Raw genomic sequence first — 26,596 nt, forward strand, 5'->3', positions numbered from 1 at the left:
TTTTTCAGGTCTGTCCCGCACTCCCGCAGCTCACAGCTGATGTCCCGGCTCCTCCCCTCAGTGGAGTGAATAAATTAAATTAAATTATCATCGGCTCTGGATTTTCGGGGCGGCCGGGACTCGAACTCGTGGAACTGTGAGTTCATTGTTTCAAAGGCAGCAGCTTTACCACTGAGCTACTGCCTCTATTGAAACCAATAGGAAGATTTTGTTATCTTGACCTCTATACTGCAGGTGAGACACCAGAAGCAGGTTATTCAGCTGCAAAGATCGATGGAGGGATGGATGAATGGAGGGATAGAGGGAGGGATGGATGATAGAGGGATGAATGGAGGGATAGAGGGAGGGATGGATGATAGAGGGATGAATGGAGGGATAGAGGGAGTGATGGATGATAGAGGGATGAATGGAGGTATTATTATTATTATAGGTATAGAGGGAGGGATAGAGGGAGGGAGGGATGGATGATAGAGAAATGAATGGAGGGATGAATCGAGGGATAGAGGGAGGGATAAATGGAGGGATGAATGGAGGGATAGAGGGAGGGATAGATGGATGATAGAGGGATGAATGGAGGGATAGAGGGAGGGATAGAGGGATGAATGGAGGGATAGAGGGAGGGATGGATGAATGGATGATAGAGGGATGAATGGAGGGATAAATGGAGGGATAGAGGGATGAATGGAGGGATGAATGGAGGGATGAATGGAGGGATGGAGGGATGAATGGAGGGATGAATAGAGGGATGAATGGAGGGATAGAGGGAGGGATGGATGATAGAGGGATGAATGGAGGAATGAATGGAGGGATGAATAGAGGGATGAATGGAGGGATAGAGGGAGGGATGGATGATAGAGGGATGAATGGAGGAATGAATGGAGGGATGAATAGAGGGATGAATGGAGGGATAGAGGGAGGGATGGATGATAGAGGGATGAATGGAGGGATGAATGGAGGGATAGAGGGAGGGATGGATGGATGATAGAGGGATGAATGGAGGGATTAATGGAGGGATAGAAGGAGGGATGAATGGAGGGATAGAGGGATGAAAGGAGGGATAGAGGGAGGGATGGATGGATGATAGAGGGATGAATGGAGGGATGAATGGAGGGATAGAGGGAGGGATGAATGGAGGGATAGAGGGAGGGATGGATGGATGATAGAGGGATGAATGGAGGGATAGAGGGAGGGATGGATGATAGAGGGATGAATGGAGGGATGAATGGAGCTATTATTATTATTATAGGTATAGAGGGAGGGATAGAGGGAGGGAGGGATGGATGATAGAGGAATGAATGGAGGGATGAATGGAGGGATAGAGGGATGAATGGAGGGATGAATGGAGAGATAGAGGGAGGGATAGAGGGAGGGATGGATGGAGGGATGAATGGTGGGATAAAGGGAGGGATGGAAGGATGATAGAGGGATGAATGGAGGGATGAATGGAGGGATAGAAGGAGGGATGAATGGAGGGATAGAGGGATGAAAGGAGGGATAGAGGGAGGGATGGATGGATGATAGAGGGATGAATGGAGGAATGAATGGAGGGATGAATAGAGGGATGAATGGAGGGATAGAGGGAGGGATGGATGATAGAGGGATGAATGGAGGGATGAATGGAGGGATAGAGGGAGGGATGGATGGATGATAGAGGGATGAATGGAGGGATTAATGGAGGGATAGAAGGAGGGATGAATGGAGGGATAGAGGGATGAAAGGAGGGATAGAGGGAGGGATGGATGGATGATAGAGGGATGAATGGAGGGATGAATGGAGGGATAGAGGGAGGGATGAATGGAGGGATAGAGGGAGGGATGGAAGATAGAGGGATGAATGGAGGGATAGAGGGAGGGATGGATGGATGATAGAGGGATGAATGGAGGGATAGAGGGAGGGATGGATGATAGAGGGATGAATGGAGGGATGAATGGAGATATTATTATTATTATTATACGTATAGAGGGAGGGATAAAGGGAGGGAGGGATGGATGATAGAGGAATGAATGGAGGGATGAATGGAGGGATAGAGGGATGAATGGAGGGATGAATGGAGAGATAGAGGGAGGGATAGAGGGAGGGATGGATGGAGGGATGAATGGAGGGATAGAGGGAGGGATGGATGGATGATAGAGGGATGAATGGAGGGATGAATGGAGGGATAGAAGGAGGGATGAATGGAGGGATAGAGGGATGAAAGGAGGGATAGAGGGAGGGATGGATGGATGATAGAGGGATGAATGGAGGGATGAATGGAGGGATAGAGGGAGGGATGAATGGAGGGATGAATAGAGGGATGAATAGAGGGATAGAGGGAGGGATGGATGATAGAGGGATGAATGGAGGGATGAATGGAGGGATGAATGGAGGGATAGAGGGAGGGATGGATGGAGGGATGAATGGAGGGATAGAGGGAGGGATGGATGGATGATAGAGGGATGAATGGAGGGATGAATGGAGGGATAGAAGGAGGGATGAATGGAGGGATAAAGGGATTAAAGGAGGGATAGAGGGAGGGATGGATGGATGATAGAGGGATGAATGGAGGGATGAATGGAGGGATAGAGGGAGGGATGAATGGAGGGATAGAAGGAGGGATTAATGGAGGGATAGAGGGATGAATGGAGGGATAGAGGGATGGATGGATGATAGAGGGATGAATGGAGGGATAGAGGGAGGGATGGATGGATGATAGAGGGATGAATGGAGGGATAGAGGAAGGGATGGATGATAGAGGGATGAATGGAGGGATGAATGGAGGTATTTTTATTATTATTATTATAGGTATAGAGGGAGGGATAGAGGGAGGGAGGGATGGATGATAGAGGAATGAATGGAGGGATGAATGGAGGGATAGAGGGATGAATGGAGGGATGAATGGAGGGATGAATGGAGAGATAGAGGGAGGGATAGAGGGAGGGATGGATGGATGATAGTGGGATGGATGGATGATAGAGGGATGGATGATAGAGGGATATATAGATACACGACAGATAATAGATAGATAGAGATAGAATCATAGATAGAGAGATAGATAGAGAGATAGAGAGATAGAGGGATAGAGAGATAGAATCATAGATAGATAGAGGGGTAGATAGAAAGAATCATAGATAGATAGAGAGATAGAAATAGATAGATAGAGAGATAGATATAGATAGATAGATAGATAGAGGGATAGATATAGATAGATAGATAAATACTGTATCTCAATGTAGGTGAAAGAGTCAGATTCATTTGTTCCCATAAAACTACTATAAAGAAATGAGGAAAAAAATACAAATACAATTTTTTTTTTTTTATCTTCACCACCTTGTATTCAAACCAGCAACGTTAAAAACTTGTATCCAGCAGCCTCCTAGCTTTCCTAGCTACTCTAGCTGTTGAGCCACTAGGATTGATGATGTCAGAGGGAGGATTTCACATAAATGAACCTACAATGCAGCCTCTTACACAGCAGATTACACAGGACACAGCTACATTGTACAGAGCAGCATCTTTATCTCCTGTATTCTAGAGGGAGAGGAAAAGAGGATTTTTTTTTTCTTCTAATAAAGTTATTAAAAATAATAAAAAAAATAGAATAATGTAATTTTATTACACTTTTTTTTATAAAATAATAAACATCACAAATCAGCAAATAACATGGACATATTTGGTGTCCCTGTAATCGTAATGACCTGAACAACACAGCGATCAGATTATTTATGGGGATCGGTAAATGGCGGGAAAAAAAAGGCGCAATTTATTATTTTTCTTTATTAAAACCCATAAAAAATGTAATAAAAATGGATCACTGAGGCCGTGTTCACACATAGCGTAAATGCTGCATTTGTTCTGCAGGTGTCCGCGCCAAGAGTGCAATAACAATGTTCTCTGATTATTGCGTGTTTGCGGTATTTTTTATACATTGGCCCCCTTATTTAATACATGTTTGTTGCTGATGTGAATCCTGAAGCTTATAAAGAAAGAAACACCAAATCCGCACAGTTCAGCGGCGTCTTTCCACGCACCAGGAGCGGAGATTTCAGGACGTCTCATCCACTTTGCTTGGACAATTAGTCCATATTCACATGTAGTGTAAATGCGGCATTTTTTTCTGCTGTTTCTGTGCACATTTATTCTGCTGTGTTTAATTGTTCAAGTAAAGTGGATGTGATTCCATGAAAAGACGCCACTGAATTCTGGGGGGGGGGGGGGGTTCTCTGGAGGTTTCTATGTGGAGCTTAAAAAAAATGCAGGAAAAAGCTTCTCTGGACAATAAAAACACTTAAAAACGCAGATTCACATCTGAGCCAAAAACGCATTAAATAATGGAGAAAAGGCAGAAAAAATGCAGCAAAAATGGAAAAAACAGAGAAGATTGTTATTGTGTAGATTGGTGCAGACAGAAACAAAGAGAGACAGAATTTATGCAACGTGTGAACACGGATTGATAGGCACAAATAAGCAACATGTCATATAGTGACACATAGAAATATAAAAAAAATTCTGACTGCTATAAATATGAATGAACAGTGCGGAACATCTGCTGAATGACCCTTACTGCCAAATGGGTGTGGCTAGGGGTGTGGCTAGGGGCGTGGTCAAAATGTGCCGCTGCGCGCGCCGCATACTTTGTCCCTCTTTCCTTTCTTGAAAAGTTGGGAGGTATGCTTTCTATCCCTCCTAATGGGGAAATGCAGCGAGGAAATCCCTAACCTTAGCTACACAGACGCTGGTATCTTCTGTAGCTGTTAAAATCTGTTTCCACGGACCTGACTGTCACCTATGGCTCTGAGCCTGCTGGAATTAGCCCTTACAAGGGCTAATAGAAACTTCTATCCCTATTCTGTATAGCGCTGTGTATAGAGCGTACACAGCAGTATCGGCGATAGGAGCTGCGCCAGCGGTGACTGACACCAAGGACGCAGAAGAGATAATGGCGTGCTGGAGGAAAATGTCCGGTTTTATAATGCAGGGACATGTGACATGGACATCCTATCACACATGCCGTTGCTTCTCTGGCTAAAAGTCCACTTAGCTGTGTGTGTGTCTGGGATTGGCTGACATGCTGGCCCTCCCCACTACACGCGCGCGCTTAGGGAAGGAAGACAAGGAAAAAAAAAAAAAAATGGTGATCGCCATTATCCATACAGCAGTGATCTGAATGCGCTGTTCACGCACACTATACACTGAAATTTCATAATAGTGTGAGTCACAGAGTGACTTACACTATTACAGCGGAAAGCCAGCTAGGAATTAGCTGGTTTTTTTTGCTGCTAGAACCGTTCTCGAACGTATCTAGAACTATCGAGCTTTAGCAAAAAGCTCGAGCTCTAGTTCGATCTAGAACAGGCCCCAAAATCACTCGAGCCGCGAACTGGAGAACCTCGAACCGCGAACCGCGCTCAACTCTAACAGGGACATGATAACGATTGCAACCTCTGTCAGCGCTTCATATGAAATTCACATGAACATTTTGGGGCGCTGTGCAGAGTCAAGTTTTCTCTGCACAACTATTACAATAGCAGCTGCTGGCCAATCAGAAGCAGGCAGCTGAGGTCATACGTGTGAGACGCTGGCCTCTGATTGGGCAGCGGCAGCCATTGAGTTGTGCAAAGAGAACTTGACTCTGCACAGCACCGGCAAAACGTTCATAAGAAACAAAACACGGATGGCTGCAGCCCCTGCACTACCTGTGAGCATTACTGGGTCCAAGGGCCTGCAGGCCACAAGAAGCAGCATGAGGGCCGAGTGTTTAAGACCCTGGTATAGAGGATGGGTATGGTGGTAGACAGAGATGAGGAGATGTAGGCCATACAGCACTATGGAGAGGACAGATAGGGTGGTAGACAGAAATGAGGAGATGTAGGGTGGTGCAGCACTGTGGAGAGGACAGGTAGGTGATAGAGAGAGATGAGGAGGAGATGTAGGGTGGTGCAGCACTTTTGAGAGGATTTGTAGGATAGTAGACAGAGATGAGGAGCAGATGTAGGGCCATGTAGCACTGTGGAGAGGAAGGGTAAGGTGGTAGCTAGAGTTAAGGAGGAGATGAAGGGTGGTGCAACACTGCAGAGAAGATGGTCGGGTGATAGACAGAGATGAAGATGAGATGTAAGGCAGTGCAGCACTGTGGAGAAAGTGGGTAGGGGGGAAATAAAATGTGAAAGCTAGATTGCAATGTCATCCAGGAACTGGCGAGATTGACCTGAAGAATAGTATATATCTGACACCCACAGGGAAAGAGTGGAATCATCTGACAGTTTGGACTTCAAAAGAGGGGAACATAAATTAGGTTATACGTGTATCAGGATACTGGAGGGATGACAAGAAAAGCACATAGTGATGAATGAGGCAGACCAATATCTATATATTATCTGTTCTCAGATCTAGGGGTATGAGAAATATGTAACTCTATGAAAAACCATCAGCAGAGGAGGTGTCCAACAGCTGGATCCAGGTTTCAGTGAGAGCCAGAAAGTTCTGAGAATTAGAAAGGAAGAATTTGTGAATGTAGCGGAGTCTGTTACACACTAACCAGGAGTTCCAGAGGGAAAAGTTAGAATAGACTGGAAAAGCCTGCACTGAATGTTAATGAGATTAGCAGGGTTGTGGTAGAAAGGAATTGGTACATGATGGGTTGGGGATAGGGGAGATATCTCCTGCGACTATAAGAAGGAGAATAGAGAGCGTGGCCAGATGGTTCAGTTTTGTGAAGGCATCTCCTGTGTTGTATAGTAAGAGTGGGTGGATTTCAGGGTTTTAAGAATGTGGGAAGAGCAGAGAGCTGTACATGGAAGAAGGGTTTAGAAAGGGACTGATATGGATGGAGTGGGTATGTGGTATGAAAGAGTGGCAAATGTGAAAGAAAGCAAGAGCTGGAACAATGCTTCCCAACTGCAGCCCTCACAAGCCACCAACACATCATGTTTTCAGGGTTTTCTTAGTATTGCATAGGTAATAATTCAATCACTTGTGCAATACTATGGAAATCCTGAAAACATTATCTGATGGTGGATCTTGAGGACTGGAGTTGGGAATTTCTGAGCTAGAAGATAAGTGAAGAGAATAAATATGAGTGAGACATTTTACAGCAGAAGAGAACTCGAACCAAACATAAAAAATAACTCACAGCTCGATACACAGAGAATAAAGAAAAGTTGTTGGTTTCAGAAAATACCAATCATTTTTTTTTTCTTACAAAGTTTAGAATATTTTTTAAAACCCGAAAAGATATATACTGACAAGCAAAAGAGTAACAATGTTCTGAACTTTTGATTTTCAGGCTCTCACCAACCTCTACAGCTCTGAGCATGAGACGACCTTCATTTTATAGATATCATCTTGGCTTCTCATACAGAAATGTGACTTGCAGCTATTTAGCATATGATTAGTCATGCAGATTCTTGTCATGTCTCTGCATTGTTACTGTTTTGCTCCTAAAAATCTACATTTTAATTTTTATTATTTTGTTAGTATTTTGTAAATCCAGCTTTGGCTTTCACCACTGCTTGACCCCTTCTGGGCTCTCGATCAGAGTCAAGCATTCTGGTGCAGGTTGATCTTTGTCTCATCTGTCCATAGAATACTTTTCCAGAACTGAGCTGGCTTCATGAGGTGTTTTTCAGCAAATGTAACTCTGGCCTGTCTATTTTTGGAATTGATGAATGGTTTGCATCTAGATGTGAACCCTTTGTATTTACTTTCATGGAGTCTTCTCTTTACTGGTGACTTAGAGACAGATACACCTACTTCACTGAGAGTGTTCTGGACTTCAGGTGATGTTGTGAACAGGTTCTTCTTCACCAAAGAAAGTATGCGGCGATCATCCACCACTGTTGTCATCCGTGGACGCCCAGGCCTTTTTGAGTTCCCAAGCTCACCAGTCAATTCCTTTTTTCTCAGAATGTACCCGACTGTTGATTTTGCTACTCCAAGCATGTCTGCTATCTCTCTGATGGATTTTTTCTTTTTTTTCAGCCTCAGGATGTTCTGCTTCACCTCAATTGAGAGTTCCTTAGACCGCATGTTGTCTGGTCACAGCAACAGCTTCCAAATGCAAAACCACACACCTGTAATCAACCCCAGACCTTTTAACTACTTCATTGATTACAGGCTAACGAGGGAGACGCCTTCAGAGTTAATTGCAGCCCTTAGAGTCCCTTGTCCAATTACTTTTGGTCCCTTTAAAAAGAGGAGGCTATGCATTACAGAGCTATGATTCCTAAACCCTTTCTCCGATTTGGATGTGAAAACTCTCATATTGCAGCTGGGAGTGTGCACTTTCAGCCCATATTATATATAGAATTGTATTTCTGAACATATTTTTGTAAACAGCTAAAATAACAAAACTTGTGTCACTGTCCAAATATTTCTGGACCTAACTGTATACTGGTCGGGTCTCCTCTCCACGTTCCCAGTGTTGGTGTATACTGATCAGGTCTCTTCTCCATGTTCCCAGTGTTGGTGTATACTGGTCAGGTCTCTTCTCCATGTTCCCAGTGTTGGTATATACTGGTCAGGTCTCTTCTCCATGTTCCCAGTGTTGGTATATACTGATCAGGTCTCTTCTCCACGTTCCCAGTGTTGGTATATACTGATCAGGTCTCTTCTCCACGTTCCCAGTGTTGGTATATACTGATCAGGTCTCTTCTCCACGTTCCCAGTGTTGGTGTATACTGGTCAGGTCTCTTCTCCACGTTCCCAGTGTTGGTGTATACTGATCAGGTCTCTTCTCCATGTTTCCAGTGTTGGTATATACTGGTCAGGTCTCTTCTCCACGTTCCCAGTGTTGGTGTATACTGGTCAGGTCTCTTCTCCATGTTTCCAGTGTTGGTGTATACTGGTCAGGTCTCTTCTCCATATTCCCAGTGTTGGTGTATACTGGTCAGGTCTCTTCTCCATGTTTCCAGTGTTGGTATATACTGGTCAGGTCTCTTCTCCACGTTCCCAGTGTTGGTGTATACTGGTCAGGTCTCTTCTCCACGTTCCCAGTGTTGGTGTATACTGATCAGGTCTCTTCTCCATGTTCCCAGTGTTGGTGTATACTGATCAGGTCTCTTCTCCATGTTCCCAGTGTTGGTGTATGCTGGTCAGGTCTCTTCTCCATGTTCCCAGTGTTGGTGTATACTGGTCAAGTCTCTTCTCCACGTTCCCAGTGTTGGTGTATACTGGTCAGGTCTCTTCTCCACGTTCCCAGTGTTGGTATATACTGGTCAGGTCTCTTCTCCACGTTCCCAGTGTTGGTATATACTGGTCAGGTCTCTTCTCCATGTTCCCAGTGTTGGTATGTACTGGTCAGGTCTCTTCTCCACGTTCCCAGTGTTGGTGTATACTGGTCAGGTCTCTTCTCCATGTTCCCAGTGTTGGTGTATACTGATCAGGTCTCTTCTCCACGTTCCCAGTGTTGGTGTATACTGATCAGGTCTCTTCTCCATGTTCCCAGTGTTGGTGTATACTGATCAGGTCTCTTCTCCATGTTCCCAATGTTGGTGCATACTGGTCAGGTCTCTTCTCCATGTTCCCAGTGTCGGTGTATACTGGTCAGGTCTCTTCTCCACGTTCCCAGTGTTGGTGTATACTGATCAGGTCTCTTCTCCATGTTCCCAGTGTTGGTGTATACTGATCAGGTCTCTTCTCCATGTTCCCAATGTTGGTGCATACTGGTCAGGTCTCTTCTCCATGTTCCCAGTGTCGGTGTATACTGGTCAGGTCTCTTCTCCACGTTCCCAGTGTTGGTGTATACTGGTCAGGTCTCTTCTCCATGTTCCCAGTGTTGGTGTATACTGGTCAGGTCTCTTCTCCATGTTCCAAATGTTGGTGCATACTGGTCAGGTCTCTTCTCCATGTTCCCAATGTTGGTGCATAATGGTCAGGTCTCTTCTCCACATTCCCAGTGTTGGTGTATACTGGTCAGGTCTCTTCTCCATGTTCCCAGTGTTGGTGTATACTGGTCAGGTCTCTTCTCCATGTTCCCAGTGTTGGTGTATGCTGATCAGGTCTCTTCTCCATGTTCCCAATGTTGGTGCATACTGGTCAGGTCTCTTCTCCACGTTCCCAGTGTCGGTGTATACTGGTCAGGTCTCTTCTCCACGTTCCCAGTGTTGGTGTATACTGGTCAGGTCTCTTCTCCATGTTCCCAGTGTTGGTGTATACTGGTCAGGTCTCTTCTCCATGTTCCAAATGTTGGTGCATACTGGTCAGGTCTCTTCTCCATGTTCCCAATGTTGGTGCATAATGGTCAGGTCTCTTCTCCATGTTCCCAATGTTGGTGCATAATGGTCAGGTCTCTTCTCCATGTTCCCAGTGTTGGTGTATACTGGTCAGGTCTCTTCTCCATGTTCCCAATGTTGGTGCATAATGGTCAGGTCTCTTCTCCATGTTCCCAGTGTTGGTGTATACTGGTCAGGTCTCTTCTCCACGTTCCCAGTGTTGGTGTATACTGGTCAGGTCTCTTCTCCACGTTCCCAGTGTTGGTGTATACTGGTCAGGTCTCTTCTCCATGTTCCCAGTGTTGGTGTATACTGGTCAGGTCTCTTCTCCATGTTCCCAGTGTTGGTGTATACTGGTCAGGTCTCTTCTCCACGTTCCCAGTGTCGGTGCATACTGGTCAGGTCTCTTCTCCATGTTCCCAGTGTTGGTGCATACTAGTCAGGTCTCTTCTCCACATTTCCATTGTTGGTGTATACTGGTCTGGTCTCTTCTCCATGTTCCCAGTGATGGTGTATACTGGTCAGGTCTCTTCTCTATGTTCCCAGTGTTGGTGTATACTGGTTGGGTCTCTTTCCACATTCCCAGTGGAACGTCCGGTTCACATGCTCCGGTCACATGTCGCACTGCCATTGTACTGTATACACTGTACTGGAGTGTGCCAAATGCAGCAATCCAGCGAAAAGCCGGATGTGTGAAATTGCCCTAAGCGGAGTCGTACAAGCCAGGTCAGAGCAGAGAGGTAACGCAGTACAAGGGAAGAGGAGGAGTCAGTGTCAGGAACTAGCTGGAGGTTGGTATCCGGGAGAGCAAACCGAAGGAAGGGGCGCAGGGATGGGACAACAAACGGAGCAGGAGGGGAGAACAGAAGGTAAAACAAGACGGTGGGGACGGGAGTCAGGAAGGTCGGGCAGAACGGGGAGGACAGAAGTCAGGGAAGTCGAGGAGGACAGGAAATGTAGCGGGCAGAATCAAGAGCACTTACAACAACCAGGCACACACGTTGCAGAGCAGGGCTATAACTGGCGCTGTACCGATGGAGGAGACTTCCTGATAACGCAGCGTGCTCCCGGGAATGAGGCACAGAAGGACAGGCTCCTCCCACCGGCCAAACATGGGGAAACACAGACCACAGAACCAGGTGACAGATACAACTCTGCAACAGCAGAGTAAAAACTGTATCATGACACCTTTGTTTGCAATAACAGAGGTCAACTGTTTCCCATAATTCTTGACCAAGTCTGCACACACTGCAGCAGGGATTTTTGATGACTCTTCTATATAGATCTTCTCCAGATCTTTCAGGTCACTGCTCCATACAGATCTTCTGCAGATCTTTCAGGTCACTCCTCCATACAGATCTTCTCCAGATCTTTCAGGTCACTCCTCCATACAGATCTTCTCCAGATCTTTCAGGTCACTCCTCCATGCAGATCTTCTCCAGATCTTTCAGGTCATTCCTCCATACAGATCTTCTCCAGATCTTTCAGGTCACTCCTCCATACAGATCTTTTAGGTCACTCTTCCATACAGATCTTCTCCAGATCTTTCAGGTCACTCCTCCATACAGATCTTCTCCAGATTTTTCAGGTCACTCCTCCATACAGATCTTCTCCAGATCTTTCAGGTCATTCCTTCATATAGATCTTCTCCAGATCTTTCAGGTCACTCCTCCATATAGATCTTCTCCAGGTCTTTCAGGTTTCGAGGCTGTCACTGGCAACATTGAGTTTCAGCTCCTTCCAAAGATTTTCTATTGGGTTAATTTCTGGAGACTGCTAGGCCTCTCCAGGACCTTGCAATTCTTCTTATGGAGTGGCTCCTTAATTGCTCTGGCTGTGTGTTTCAGGTCATTGTCATGCTGGAAGACCCAGTTATAAACCATCTTCAATGCTCTCATTGAAGGAAGGAGATTGTTGGCCAAAATCTCATGATCCATTACCTCATCCATTCTCCCTTCAATACAGTGCAGTCATTCTGTTCCCTTTTCAGAAAAGCAGCCCCAAAGTACGATGTTTCCACCTCCATGCTTCACGGTCATGACGGTGTTCATAGGGTTGTACTCATCCTTCTTCTACCTGCAAACATGGTGGGTGGAGATGATACTAAAAAGTTCTATTATGGTCTCATCTAGCTACATGACATTCTCCCATGCCTCCTCTGAATCATCCAGATGGCCACTGGTGAACCTCAAACGGACCTGGACATGTGTATTACTAATGGTAATCTTTGAGATTGTGGTCCAAGCTCTCTTCAGGTCATTGACCGGGTACTCCCGTGTAGTTTTGGGCTGATTCTTAACCTTTCTCAGAATCATCCTTACTCCACGAGGCAAGATCTTGCATGGAGCCCCAGACCGAGTATGATTTCCAGTCATCCTCCAATGAACACCAACATTTACAAAATTGCAACAAGTGACAGACAAAATTTCAAAATCTATACAATCAAAAAGCAAGGGGGGCTATCCCTAGTAAACCCTACTCTCGCCCCCTACCTTGCCACGGAGGTTGGCACCCTAATCCTGTGCTGATGGTGCCCACCAACCTCTTTGGCTGTGAAACAACCCCATATTATCAGGCTTCCTCTACTGAACTTGATAGTTCCTTCAATTTCTCAAACCATTAGTCCCTTTTACCTTTGTTTCTTCTAGACCCATTTGCACCCATCAGAGCCATTCATTGAGTTCCGTCTCATCATACCAAATGACAGTTTCCAATCTTCTACTGTCCACTTTTTGTACTTTTTTGCAAACTCAAGGAGACACCTCTTATGATGTTATTGAAGTTGAGTTCAATAGGGATGGACGATTTTGAAGATATCTGAGAGCAACAGGAGTGACCGGACCTAAAAAAACCCCCAAATACGGCTCCATCCCGGAATTGATCCCGGATATCTGGCCAGATGCTATTCCCCATATAAGTCTATGGAGACCAGAGTCTTGGGCTTAAAAATGGTGGAAGAAGGGATAGGGGGATTAGAGCAAGCACGCTATACTTACCGAGTCTCTGGCGCAGCTGTAATTGCTTTTGGGCAGCTCATTCTTCTTCTGGTACCACTCATTTACATTTATGCATATTCACTGCTTCCCCCATCCACCCACAGCCCTGGTGTCTGTCATTGGTTGCAGTCAGAAGCGCCCCCAGCCTGTGTGACAGCGTCTGACTGCTTGCAATCACAGACTCTGTCTGTGGGTCACTATCGTGGTATAAAAATAAATAAATTGGGGTAAGGTCTCCCCATATTATGATACAGTCCCCAGCTGTGCGCTTATCTTGGCTGTGTATCAAAATAATAGGAACCGCAACCGCATGCGGCTTTTCTTTAAAACATTTAAATCAATTTAAAAAAAAACATGCAGTGCCCCCAATTTTGATCCTCAGCCATGATAAAGCCTGACAGCTGGGAGCTGGTTTTCTAAGACTGCGGAGACTTCCCAGGATTGCCACATACATTAGAAGTGACAATTCCAGAACATTAGCCTGCGAATCCCAATTGCCCTGCTACGGTCGCAATAGGGGTAAAAGGGGTTAATAAAAGCTCACAGCTGCCACTAAGCCCTAGATTTGTAATGGAAGGCGTCTGAGATTCCCTCACATTCCAAATCTGAAAGTGAAAAAAAATAAACACAAATACCAAAAAAGTCCTTTAGTTGAAATGAAATACAAAAAAACCCACTCTTTCACCAATTTATTAATCCAAAAAGCACCCAGGTCCAACGAAATCCACACGAGGTCCCACAATGATTCCAGCTCTGCTACATCTGAAGTCATAGCCATAGCCATAGAACATGACCACCTGCTGTGAGCTTCAGGCAGAGCATGAGCCTTAGCGATGAGTCAGGTTAATTGCGGTCACAGCTGGAGATTCCCATGGTCCTCCACCTGTGATCTTAGGTAACGTGACCTTAGGTAACCTCAACTCAGACCTGCATCCCCTGGCAGAAAACTGCTGTTTTTTTTGCCAAGAGATGCAGATTTGATGTTCAAATTTTTACACCATATTCCTACACCCAGTCTACACCTCCTGGCAAAGAACACATCACTCCTGCATTATACCACATGCAGTATTTTTTTTTCCACGAGGTGTAGATTGGGAGCATAAATATGGTGTAAAAATGTCAGCACAAAATTTGCATCTCTTGGCCCGAAAATTAAACCAAACAGTTTTGATGCTGTTTCAGTGTGGTTTTCTGTCAGGAGGTGCAAATTTGTGCTGAAATGTCTGCACCACATTTCAGTAACCAAATTTGCACATGCTGGCATGTATTGCAGTAATCCTGGGCAGCTGCAGGCTGCTATTTTTAGGCTGGGAGGTCCAATGACCATTTGTCTCCCCAGCCTGAGAATACTAGCCCCCAGCTGTCGGGCTTTATCATGGCTGTGTATCAAATTTGGGAGGGACCGCACGCCGTTTTTTTTTAATTATTTATTTAAATAATTGAAAAAAAGCTGCATGTGCGACCTTTTATTTTGATATACAGCCAAAATAAGTGCACAGCTGGGGGCTGCAGCCTGTAGTCATGTTTTTTCTGTGCTGGGTATCATAAAATGGGGGACCCTACACCAATTCATTTATTTCTATACCATAATTGTGACCAGCACACAGGGTCTGTGACTGAAAGTAATCAGATGCTGTCACACAGGCTGAGGGTGTGTGAGATGCGCCCATCACAGACGACAGGACTTCTGGTGGGCGGGGGAAGCAGTGAATATATATGAGGCTAATAAGCAGCCCCAGAAGAAGAGTGAGTGGCCTGGAAACAGTTACAGACTCAGTAAGTATAGCTTGCTTTTTTTTCTATTTCCTAAGTTGCTAGACCCCAATCATTACCCAGAGTTCCTTGAAAACTCAAAGCCTGGGTCCAGCACCTGGATACTCTTGAAACCACGTGGATCTCGACTTTTACAGTCCGGCTCCACCCATCACTATTCTTCACCTTTTTTCGGGCCACCATTCGAGACTTGTGTAACGCGCGTCGCTTGGTACTTGCACGGACGTCTGTGATCTCACTATTATGAAACATATGAGCTGCCTCCACTGCCGGGTGTCACCAGAACTGATAGACCTTGTGATGAGCCAACTTGATTTTGATATTTTGCCTGGACATCACCTCTTGGATTTTGAAAAGATGGACGGACTTCATTTCTTATACTTCCAGCTGTCATCCCACTCACATGATGGAGTTTGGAAATTTTCTTAGCCAAGAGACCGCTATCGATGATGCTGTTTCTCTTTTCTTGGGAAATCTTCCTCATGGCTGATCCTTGATTTGCACCAGTGACCTTTCCATTACTAGAAGCAAAACAGTAACAATGCAGTGACATGACCAGAACCTGCATAACTAATCATTTGCTAAAAAGTGGCAAGTAAAATTTCTATATGAGATAGCCAAGATGATTGTCTATAAGATAAAAGTCGTCTCACTCTCAAATCGGTATCAGCAAAATCATACGGTCTGCTGAATCAGGTGGTCAGTTTGAACCTCACAATGAAAACCGTAAAAACGAAACCCAAAAAAGCGATTGTACAATTAGTGGTTTTTTTCCCATTTTCACCTCAGATGAATCCTCACCCCGCTGACCCCGTCTCCTCCACTGTCTGGGGATGGGCACATGTTGCTCCTCTATGGACGCGGCTCTTACTTTGCTTTTTCTCTTCATCTGCAGATATTGTGATTCAGGAGGAAGTTCCTTCAAAGATTGAAGACCAAAAATTGGGAGACTTTACGTTCGGAAATAAATGTAAGTGACAAGTTTTAAAGAATATTTCCAACAAGAATGAGAATATCCAGCCAGAGACGTCTCCAGGGATTATTGTAAGTGCATTAAAATCTTCAGGAGGAGGAAAAACCTTGTTTCCCTGTAGGGTACCGTAATGTTCACATGGGGTGGATAAACTGTGGAACTTTTGTACTAATTTGTAGGTGGAAACATGCACTTTCTGCAGCTTTTATTGTAAATCTACAACAAACACCTGCAAAACATGGAAATTTGGAATGAAATCTGCAGATGAATTTGAAGCTGAAAAATCCATGTGTGAATGATCCCTCAGGGAATGGTCACAAGGAATGTTTTTCTTTGGTGTTTGGAGCGAATTCTGCTTCAAAATCCCCATGAAAAAATAAATTCAGAAACTCCTGTAATAAGATTCTGACTGATTTCACCGGGGAAACATGTCTACAGAGCGTATAGAGCTGGTTTCAGCCATGTGTTTTCTCCACATCAAAAAAGAAGCAACATGGTACTTCCTGGGGCATTTCTGCTAGTGATGAGCGTATATATTCGTTACTATTCACTATTTGCAGAATATACAAAAAGAGCCACAGCCACTCCATAATTTACCAGGAATTAATATAATACAGTACTAAAACCATGATGATCGTAATACCTGGATGGGGACTAGGACAAGTCGTTTAATTAGAATCCAAACAAGAGAATTCCGACCAAAATCCAGGGCTTTACAGCCGAAACGGCCGTCGGGTTGGACGCAGGCTCCCTTGGTCTTCACACTTCACAGGTAAAACTGCAACTACCAATGTCTCCCTTATTATTGGAGGCTGTGATTCTTTTCATAACCCTCCACTAAACCTTGTGCAACCCTGTTGGTCATTTATTTATTATTCTCATATACTTCTCATATGGTTGCCATGATGTTTACTTGTGGAGTTTGTTTGGGTGTATATCCCTTCCTGTATATTCTATGCAGTTTCCCTGGTGGACTAGGTTTTATCTGACCACACATATAGGTATACCGGTTAATATATAACCGCTACCATTACTAGCTATCAGCATTTATGGTATGTCAGTAGTCCGTCACAGATCATTGCCTATGTCCACACTTGTTTGTGCCGCCCTGCACCTTTACCAATAAAGTTTTTTCACTTTGTACCCTGGATTTTGGTCGTAATTCTCTTGTTTGGATACTATTTACAGAATAGTACAGTATGTAAAAAAAACATAATGTCATATGCAAATAACATGAAATAACCATCAATATAAAAGCAGGAATATGTTACCTGTGGGATAAAAGGCAAGGGATCCAATGTTCCTGACACATGTTTCACAAGAAATGCTTCATCAGGGGTCTTAAAAAACATTCATTGGCAGCCTGGTTTTAATCACATGGGTAACATATTCCTGCTTTTATATTGATTGATTGATTTCATGTGCAGTGACCACCATTGTGAGTGGATTGTAAGAAAAGTGACAATAGACTACACAGAGTGAGATGATGCTGTAGGCATCCATGAAGTGTCACTAGTGTTAGCCTATAGATGTCTACCAAGTGTCTGCCTCAGGTAAGACTTGGACCGTCAAGCTTCTCATAGTGAGGAAAATTGTTGAAATGTCTTCTGCGTACATTTGCCTCCTTCCACCTTCCAAGTCTGGGGAACCAAGGGCCACTACTAGGGGCATACATAGGAGTCATGGGGCCCCATAGAAAAAAGTCTGAATGGGGCCTCTCCCTCCCCCTAAAAAAGTTAATCCACAAGTGTCCTTATATCCAGGCATGCATGTATTAGAGGACAAACATTGTCCAAGAAAGAGATTGCCCTGAAATTGAAGCACTTTATTAGCAGCACACGTATTTGCCCAGCAGCTGCAGGAAGCTGACGGCTGGGTGATCACATGTGCTGCTATTAAAGAAAGAGAATATTCTCTGCTCCCTATGTCCATAATCCCACCCACCTCTCAGAAAAGGTGCTTCAGTGCTGCCTAGTGGACGGAACTATGAATGTGGGAGCAGTGAATATTCATTTCCTTAAACAGCGGGCACATTTGCAGTGCTTGGACCAGACCGGTCTCTGTACAGGAATGCATTTCAGCTGGATGTGTGCCCTTGGATGCACATACAACTGAAGCAGGCGCTGGAGTCGGCGGGCCCCTCCAGCTCACGGGCTCCATAACAGTCATGTAGCCTGCCACCATTAGCGGTATGCCACTGGCCACTACGTCCTAAATCAAATGTAGAGGGGATATATAGCCACCCAACCCACTCTATATTTCCATGACCAGAGCAAGCTCTCAATAGACACTGAAGACGTGCAGAATAATGGGAAATTCCAGCAGAGATGCAACTAAAAACACCCCATGTAAAATGCAGCATAAAGGGATATTTCAATTTTGTGCAGCGTGTTTAAAAGAAAAAAAATGACTATCTTATCTTTACTCCCCTCCCCAAGTCTCCATTACTGCTCTCAGTGTTTATTATTGTCTGCAGCAATGAAGCAATTTTGACAGCGCTGCAGGCGATCAGCGAGTGTGGCGGCTCTGCATCAGTTGTCAGCGTGAATAGCTGAGCTCATTGATGGCCGCCTGTGTTATGGACATGGTTATGAACTGTTATGAGTATTAAGAATTATATGAAGATATCCAAAAACAGGACTTAAGATGGCGCTTGAACTGTGTACCGCACCTATATCTGCATTCAGCAGACATCATAAGACTCACAAGACATTCTGGGACTTTCCTGTGATAAGTGAATCATGCTGACTTAGTTAATATACAATGATGAAACACATACATTATATATATATATCTATATATATATATATATATATATATATATATATATATATATCGCAGAATAAGCTCTTTTACGGTTTACCCAATAGGAGTCGTGTTACGTATTCTTGGCTCCTAGCCAACTGATTTCTTTAAATATATGTGACCTTCCATAATTAAACCAGTCATATGCTCTACCTAGGTCAGTGTATATCTCTTACTGGTCTGCTTATGAATGGCATAGCACACGTGCTGACAAAATGACTGATGATTTGGATGCAGACGGATTTAAGGTCTAGATGCATAACTTTGATTGCATTACTGTAAATTGCTCTCCCCTCTTTTGAGGTGCACTCCGTACGCATCTACGCCCCTTCCACCCTCCAACTGGCCATCATTTACCACCCTCCAGGGCCAGCTACTGCCTTTTTTGACCATTTCACCACCTGGCTACTACATTTCCTTTCCACCGACACCCCCACCATCATCATGGGTGACTTTAACATCCCCATTGACACTTCCCACTCATCTGTCGCTAAACTTCTAACACTCACTTCCTCCTTTGGCCTCACCCAATGGTCCTCTGCAGCTACTCACAAAGATGGCCACATGCTGGACCTCATCTTCACTCGCCTCTGTTCCCTATCTAACCTCTCTAACTCGCCTCTCCCCCTGTCTGACCACAACCTACTCACATTCTCTTCCCTCTCTTCTCCAAGTACACAACCCCCCCTCCAAAAACTTTCACACCCCCGCAGAAATCTCAATCACCTTGACTTACACTCACTTTCTCAGTCTCTTTTCCCTCTTGCAGACATTGCTTCTTCACACGATGCAGATGCTGCTGCCACTTTATACAACACTACAATCTCAGCAGCTCTCGAATCAGCTGCCCCCCCCTCACACACACCAAAACCCGCACAATCAACAGGCAACCCTGGCACACGAGCCAGACTAAAAAATTGAGACGGGCTTCCAGAATTGCTGAGCGCAGATGGAAGAAGTCTCATTCCACTGAGAACTTTGTTACATAGAAACAAGCTCTCACCACTTTCAAGTCTGCACTCACTGCTGCAAAACAAACCTACTTCTCATCCCTCATATCCTCTCTATCCCACAACCCTAAACAACTATTCAACCCTTTCAACTCTCTTCTCTGTCCCCCGGCACCACCTCCCTCTCCTCTCATCTCAGCTGAAGATTTTGCCTCTTTTTTCAAGCAGACGATTGACAACATCAGAGAAAGTTTTGGCCCACAATCACCACAGCCACTCCTCACAACTACTCAGCCTTCTTCCTCTAAATCCAGGTTCTCCACCATGACGGGAAGATCATCTTTCCACTCTACTCTCAAGATCACATCTCACAACCTGCCTGCTTGATCCACTCCCATCCCACTTTATCCCCAATCTCACCATAGTCTTCATCCCAACCCTAACCAATCTCTTCAACCTATCACTAACAACTGGTGTATTCCCTTCATGCTTTAAACATGCCTCCATCACACCCATCCTCAAAAAGCCCTCCCTTGACCCTTCCTCTGTGTTACGAGGGGGACCCGGGGAAGCATGCCAAGATGGTATATGGACAGCTTCCGCCGGTCAAGGTCCACTGTGCGGTGTAGTGGACCTCTGCTATGGTGGGTGAAGAGTGAGCGGGTTGCTGCTAGCGATCGTCCGTTGAGGTCACAGACGATCTGCATACACCGACCCGCCCTAACCCGTGAGGGTTGTATGGCACGGGGCTCACAGCTCAGTGTACCTGTTGCACGGAGAAGCACAGAGGTACCCACGCACGTGTGCCAGTGGAAGTCACGAGAATATGGCACGAGGGTAGCACAGAGGTGCCCACACACATGTGCTTCAAGAACCTGGTGAGTCCGGCGGAGACTCGAGGAGCTCACCTGGGACAGGAACATGGCCTGTTGAATGAGATACTGCTGGAGCAGCATGGCAGGAACACGGCCTGCAGAGCAGGTACTGCCGGAGCAGCAAGGGCAAGGCCCACAAAAAACAAGAAATGACTGTACAGTGGCGTAGCAGCACGCTGCCAGTCATCCAGCAATAAAGGATGGTCACACGCCGCCATGATGGCAGGGGGAGCTTTTAAGGAGGTGTAGCTCCACCCAAGGGCGGGCGCGAGGCGGAGATGATGGACTTGACCCAATCAGGGTCAACGACATCCCAGCCTGGCCAGTCAAGATTCACCACGTCACCAGCCTTGTCATCAAGCCGTGTGACTTCAGTGGGCGAATCAGGACCCACCACGCATTGCACATGCTCACCCTCCTGCCTCTGGGATATAGAGGCGGGATCCTCGGTCTCACAATGTGCAGAGATAACGGGAGTCTCACTGCTTCCCTGAGCAGCAAACCTCTGCACATTGTGCAACCTCGCAGACCTTTGGGGCTGCTGAGCAGGAGGACCCGCGGCAGGCAAGGAATGGGAGACCGCTTCACTCCTTGCAACAGGAGAACCACTAGGTGTCACCCTTCTGCTGCCTCTCTGAGAAGGTATCTCCTGCACACTGTGCAGTCTGGCAGACCTTCAGCACTGCTGAGCAGGAGCACTTGTGGCAGGCAAGCAATGGGAGACTGCCTCATTCCTTGCCACAGGAGAGCCACGAGGTGTAACACCTCTGTGTCAAACAATTGCCCCATATCACTTCTCCCCATGCCTCAAAACTACTGGAACAGCATGCCCATCTTGAACTGTCCTCATACTTCTCTTCCTGCTCCCACTTTGACTGATTACAATCTGGCTTCCAACCCCATCATTCCACTGTAACTGCCCTGACCAAAGTCACTAACGACCTACTAACTGCAAAATCCAAGCGACATTACTCTGTCCTCCTCCTTCTGGACCTGTCCTCTGCCTTTGACACAGTAGACCATTCCCTTCTACTACAAATTCTCTCGTCTCTGGGCATCACAGACTTGGCACTATCTTGGATCTCCTCATTCTTAACCGACCGAACTTTTAGTGTCTCCCACTCTCACACCACTTCCTCATCTCGCCCCCTATCTGTCAGTGTTCCTCAAGGTTCAGTCCTTGGACCCCTGCTGTTCTCCATTTATACCTTCGGCCTGGGACAGCTCATAGAGTCCCACGGCTTTCAGTATCATCTCTACACTGAGGATACACAGATCTACCTCTCTGGACCTGACATCACCTCCCTACTAACCAGAATCCCACAATGTCTGTCTGCTATTTCATCCTTTTGTCCATGTTCAATTTTAAGAATAGAGCAGAGAAAAACAGAATTCATTGTCTCTCCCCCTCATTACTCAACTTTCCCACCTGACATTTCCATCAATGTCAATGGCTGCCCACTCTCCCCAGTCCCACGTGCTCGCTGCCTGGGAGTAATGCTAGACTCTGATCTCTATTTCAAGCCACACATCCAAGCCCTCTTCACCACCTGCCGCCTCCAACTCAAAAATATTTCCCAGATCCGAACATTCCTTTCCCAAGAAGCCGCAAAAACCCTAGTACATGCCCTCATTATCTCCCGCCTGGATTATTGCAACCTCCTGCTCTGTAGCCTCCCTTCTAACAGTCTCGCACCCCTACAATCTATTCTAAACTATGCTGCCCGGCTAATCCACCTGTCCCCCCGCTACTCCCCGAGCTCTCCTCTCTACCAATCCCTTCACTGGCTTCCCATTGCCCAACGACTCCAGTTCAAAACACTAACCATGACATACAAAGCCATCCACAACCTGTCTCCTCCCTACATCTGTGACCTAGTCTCCCGATACTTACCTGCACATAACCTTCGATCCTCACAAGATCTCCTTCTCTACTCCCCTCTCATCTCCTCTTCCCACCATCGCATCCAAGATTTCTCCCGTGCCTCCCCCATACTCTGCCACAACACATCAGACTCTCGCCTACCTTGACAAGCTTCAAAAGGAAACTTAAGACCCACCTCTTCCGACAAGCCTACAACCTGCCGTAACCCTCAGTCTGATGCAGCGCCGCACAATCAGCTCTACCCTCACCTACTGTATCCTCACCCATCCCTTGTAGACTGTGAGCCCTCGCGGGCAGGGACCTCTATCCTCCTGTCTGTGCCTTGTATTGTTTATGATTATTGCACTTATCCCTATTATGTATACCCCTTTCATGTGTAAAGCGCCATTGAATTGATGGCGCTATAATAATAAATAATAGTAATAATAATAATAATAATAAATTATGCCCCCCTTATCACCTGCAGTGCTGTTAGCATGACATCTGCAGACACTGGAAGAAGTGAAAAACTCAGGGAATTCTTTTTTAAACAACCGGCCGCCGGGAGACTGTAAAATCCCATTAAGAAGCTATTGGGTTTTCAGTGCGATGTTTGTGTGCAGATTACTGGTTCATCCCTCTCAATCTTACAAGTTCCCCTTCTATTTACAGATGAGAACCTCGCTCTTCGTGGTCGGGCCACTCAGTCCTCCATTTACAGAGAAGTGAAAGAAGGCTTTTTGTCAATGGCAGTAAATGCAATAGATGGAAACCTGGACACTAATTTTTTTCACGGATCCTGTTCTCACACAAACGATGACTGGTCTCCCTGGTGGAGGGTGGACTTGCTGAAGTCTCACAGAATTAACCACATAATTATCACTACCAGGGAGTGCTGTGAACAACGGCTGAACGGTGCAGAAATCCTGGTTGGAGACTCGTTGTCCGACAACGGGAACAATAATCCAAGGTGAGGACGAGCGGCGACATACTCTGACTTACCAATGCGTGTTATATTCCTCACATCACCTTCCAAAGAAGATAAATATGCAGCGCTCACTAGGTTACGTTAAAATCAATGAAGATATTTTTTCTTTCTATATATATATCACAGTTGGGAGATATCCGGTGACAAAATGCCATCAGGTTGCCAAGACTCCTCTGTCATATTCAGACCCATATCTGTACTCTCCAGACTTTTCTGTCTCCTGTAGACTCATTTTCCCCTCCAGACTGCCTCCAAATGTCTTCTATACCCTCTACAACCCTCTGTCCTCTCCAGACTCTTCTTGTTTTCCCCAGACTCATTAGTCCTCTTCAGACTTCTCTGTCCTCTCCAGAATCTTCTTTTTCCTCCAGACTCATCTGTCCTCTCCAGACCCCTGTGTCCTCCAGACGCCTTTGTTCACTCCAGACTTCTCCGTCTCCTCCAAAACCCTCTGTCCTCTCCAGACTTTTCTATGTCGTCAAGACTCTTATCCTTCCCAAACTCTTATTTCTCCTCCAAATTTCTTTGTCATCTCCAGCTTCCTCTTTCTCCTGTCCTCCAGAATCCTCAGTCATTTCCATTCCTGTGTCTTTTCTTGTCTCCTATGTTCCCTCCAAACCCCTCTGTCTCCTCCATGCTCCTCTGTCACTATCAGACACTTCTGTTCCCTCCAGTCTTCTCTCCCATCTTCACTCCATGCTCCTCTGTTCTGATGGTTTATTTTTCTTGGAATTCAAGGGTTTGAATTTAAACTAAGTTTGGATCCATGAGCCGCTGACTTTCACTAACCTCGGGAGGGGGGGGGGGGGGTGGTCCACCACTGGGCAATGTTTTCACCATGGAGCTTCCAAAACGTCCATAACAGCCAGTCCCTGGGCTCTCTTCTATATATACAGTGCCTACAAGTAGTCTTCAACCCCCTGCAGATTTAGCAGGTTTGATAAGATGCAAATAAGTTAGAGCCTGCAAACTTCAAACAAGAGCAGGATTTATTAACAGATGCATAAATCTTACAAACCAACAAGTTATGATGCTCAGTTAAATTTTAATAAATTTTCAACATAAAAGTGTGGGTCAATTATTATTCAACCCCTAGGTTTAATATTTTGTGGAATAACCCTTGTTTGCAATTACAGCTAATAATCGTCTTTTATAAGACCTGATCAGGCCGGCACAGGTCTCTGGAGTTATCTTGGCCCACTCCTCCATGCAGATCTTCTCCAAGTTATCTAGGTTCTTTGGGTGTCTCATGTGGACTTTAATCTTGAGCTCCTTCCACAAGTTTTCAATTGGGTTAAGGTCAGGAGACTGAGTAGGCCACTGCAACACCTTGATTTTTTCCCTCTGGAACCAGGCCTTGGTTTTCTTGGCTGTGTGCTTTGGGTCGTTGTCTTGTTGGAAGATGAAATGACGACCCATCTTAAGATCCATGATGGAGGTGCGGAGGTTCTTGGCCAAAATCTCCAGGTAGGCCGTGCTATCCATCTTACCATGGATGCGGACAAGATGGCCAGGCCCCTTGGCTGAGAAACAGCCCCACAGCATGATGCTGCCACCACCATGCTTGACTGTAGGGATGGTATTCTTGGGGTCGTATGCAGTGCCATCCAGTCTCCAAACGTCACGTGTGTGGTTGGCACCAAAGATCTCGATCTTGGTCTCATCAGACCAGAGAACCTTGAACCAGTCTGTCTCAGAGTCCTCCAAGTGATCATGAGCAAACTGTAGACGAGCCTTGACATGACGCTTTGAAAGTAAAGGTACCTTACGGGCTCGTCTGGAACGGAGACCATTGCGGTGTAGTACGTTACTTATGGTATTGACTGAAACCAATGTCCCCACTGCCATGAGATTTTCCCGGAGCTTCTTCCTTGTTGTCCTTGGGTTAGCCTTGACTCTTCGGACAAGCCTTGCCTCGGCACGGGTGGAAACTTTCAAAGGCTGTCCAGGCCGTGGAAGGCTAACAGTAGTTCCATAAGCCTTCCACTTCCGGATGATGCTCCCAACAGTGGAGACAGGTAGGCCCAACTCCTTGGAAAGGGTTTTGTACCCCTTGCCAGCCTTGTGACCCTCCACGATCTTGTCTCTGATGGCCTTGGAATGCTCCTTTGTCTTTCCCATGTTGACCAAGTATGAGTGCTGTTCACAAGTTTGGGGAGGGTCTTAATTAGTCAGAAAAGGCTGGAAAAAGAGATAATTAACACAAACATGTGAAGCTCATTGTTCTTTGTGCCTGAAATACTTCTTAATACTTTAGGGGAACCAAACAGAATTCTTGTGGTTTGAGGGGTTGAATAATAAATGACCCTCTGAATAAACTTTTCACAATTTAAAAAAATAAATAACATTCTTTTTTGCTGCATTTCACACTTCCAGGCTGATCTACAGTCCAAATGTCACAATGCCAAGTTATTCCGAATGTGTAAACCTGCTAAATCTGCAGGGGGTTGAATACTACTTGTAGGCACTGTATATATGATTGTATGGAAGGACTCTAACCTATGATGGTTCCTGTTACAGGTGTGCAGTGGTGACGAGAATTGGACGTGGAGTAACTCAAACCTTCTATTGCCACAATATGGTCGGGAGATACGTCAACATCATTGTGCGTGGAAGAAAGGAATTTCTTCATCTGTGTGAAGTTCAGGTCTTTGGAGCTGCTGTCCACTGAAGTAGAACTTATGCTAATAATCGAAAGGAATATATTAATAAAAATATACGAATAATCTAAGATTAATACATATATACAAGTGCAAAATATAAAATAAAGGCATTCGCATTTATTACGTCTGATGTCCAATTCTTTAATTCCTGGAGTTCAGAGGACGAGTTTCCGTGCTCCGGATGCTTAGCTCATTTTTAAGGGTTTGCCATAAAGGAAAGATAGGACAAATCCTGTCACCACTACAGCCAGGGCTGGTGGAGGCATGTCACATCGGGAGGTGAGGGACGCAGCAGAAGTGGTACCTCATGTGTTGACAGGTATCATTCATACTGGGCAGGGAATGTGCACATGTCCTATTCTTATTAATAGGGCAGATCGAAGGCACAGATGAGTGTCTTTGTTGAGTTACTTGGCACCCGGCCAGCATCCAAAACCCTTTCCATCACTGTGAGTGCAGAATCACTGACATCTGCCTGCAGACTTTCCTGAGCAAGCTCTGCACAGCTGTTGAACTGGTCAC

General features: G+C 45.5%; 1 protein-coding gene across 1 annotated transcript in view; it reads left to right on the forward strand.

Annotated features, from left to right (window-relative positions):
- The window catches only part of LOC142297073 (fucolectin-like), a 186,284-nt gene extending 160,090 nt beyond the window's left edge, over nt 1–26,194 (forward strand). Inside the window, exons 3-5 of the mRNA XM_075341320.1 lie at nt 15,852–15,926; nt 23,096–23,393; nt 25,932–26,194. Coding sequence (XP_075197435.1) covers nt 15,852–15,926; nt 23,096–23,393; nt 25,932–26,082 — 524 coding nt within the window. The 3' untranslated portion in view covers nt 26,083–26,194. The remainder of the gene's footprint in view (nt 1–15,851; nt 15,927–23,095; nt 23,394–25,931) is intronic.
- The last annotated feature ends 402 nt before the right edge of the window (nt 26,195–26,596 follow it).

This window comes from Anomaloglossus baeobatrachus, chromosome 3 (assembly GCF_048569485.1).
Source record: "Anomaloglossus baeobatrachus isolate aAnoBae1 chromosome 3, aAnoBae1.hap1, whole genome shotgun sequence".
Lineage (NCBI taxonomy): Eukaryota > Metazoa > Chordata > Amphibia > Anura > Aromobatidae > Anomaloglossus > Anomaloglossus baeobatrachus.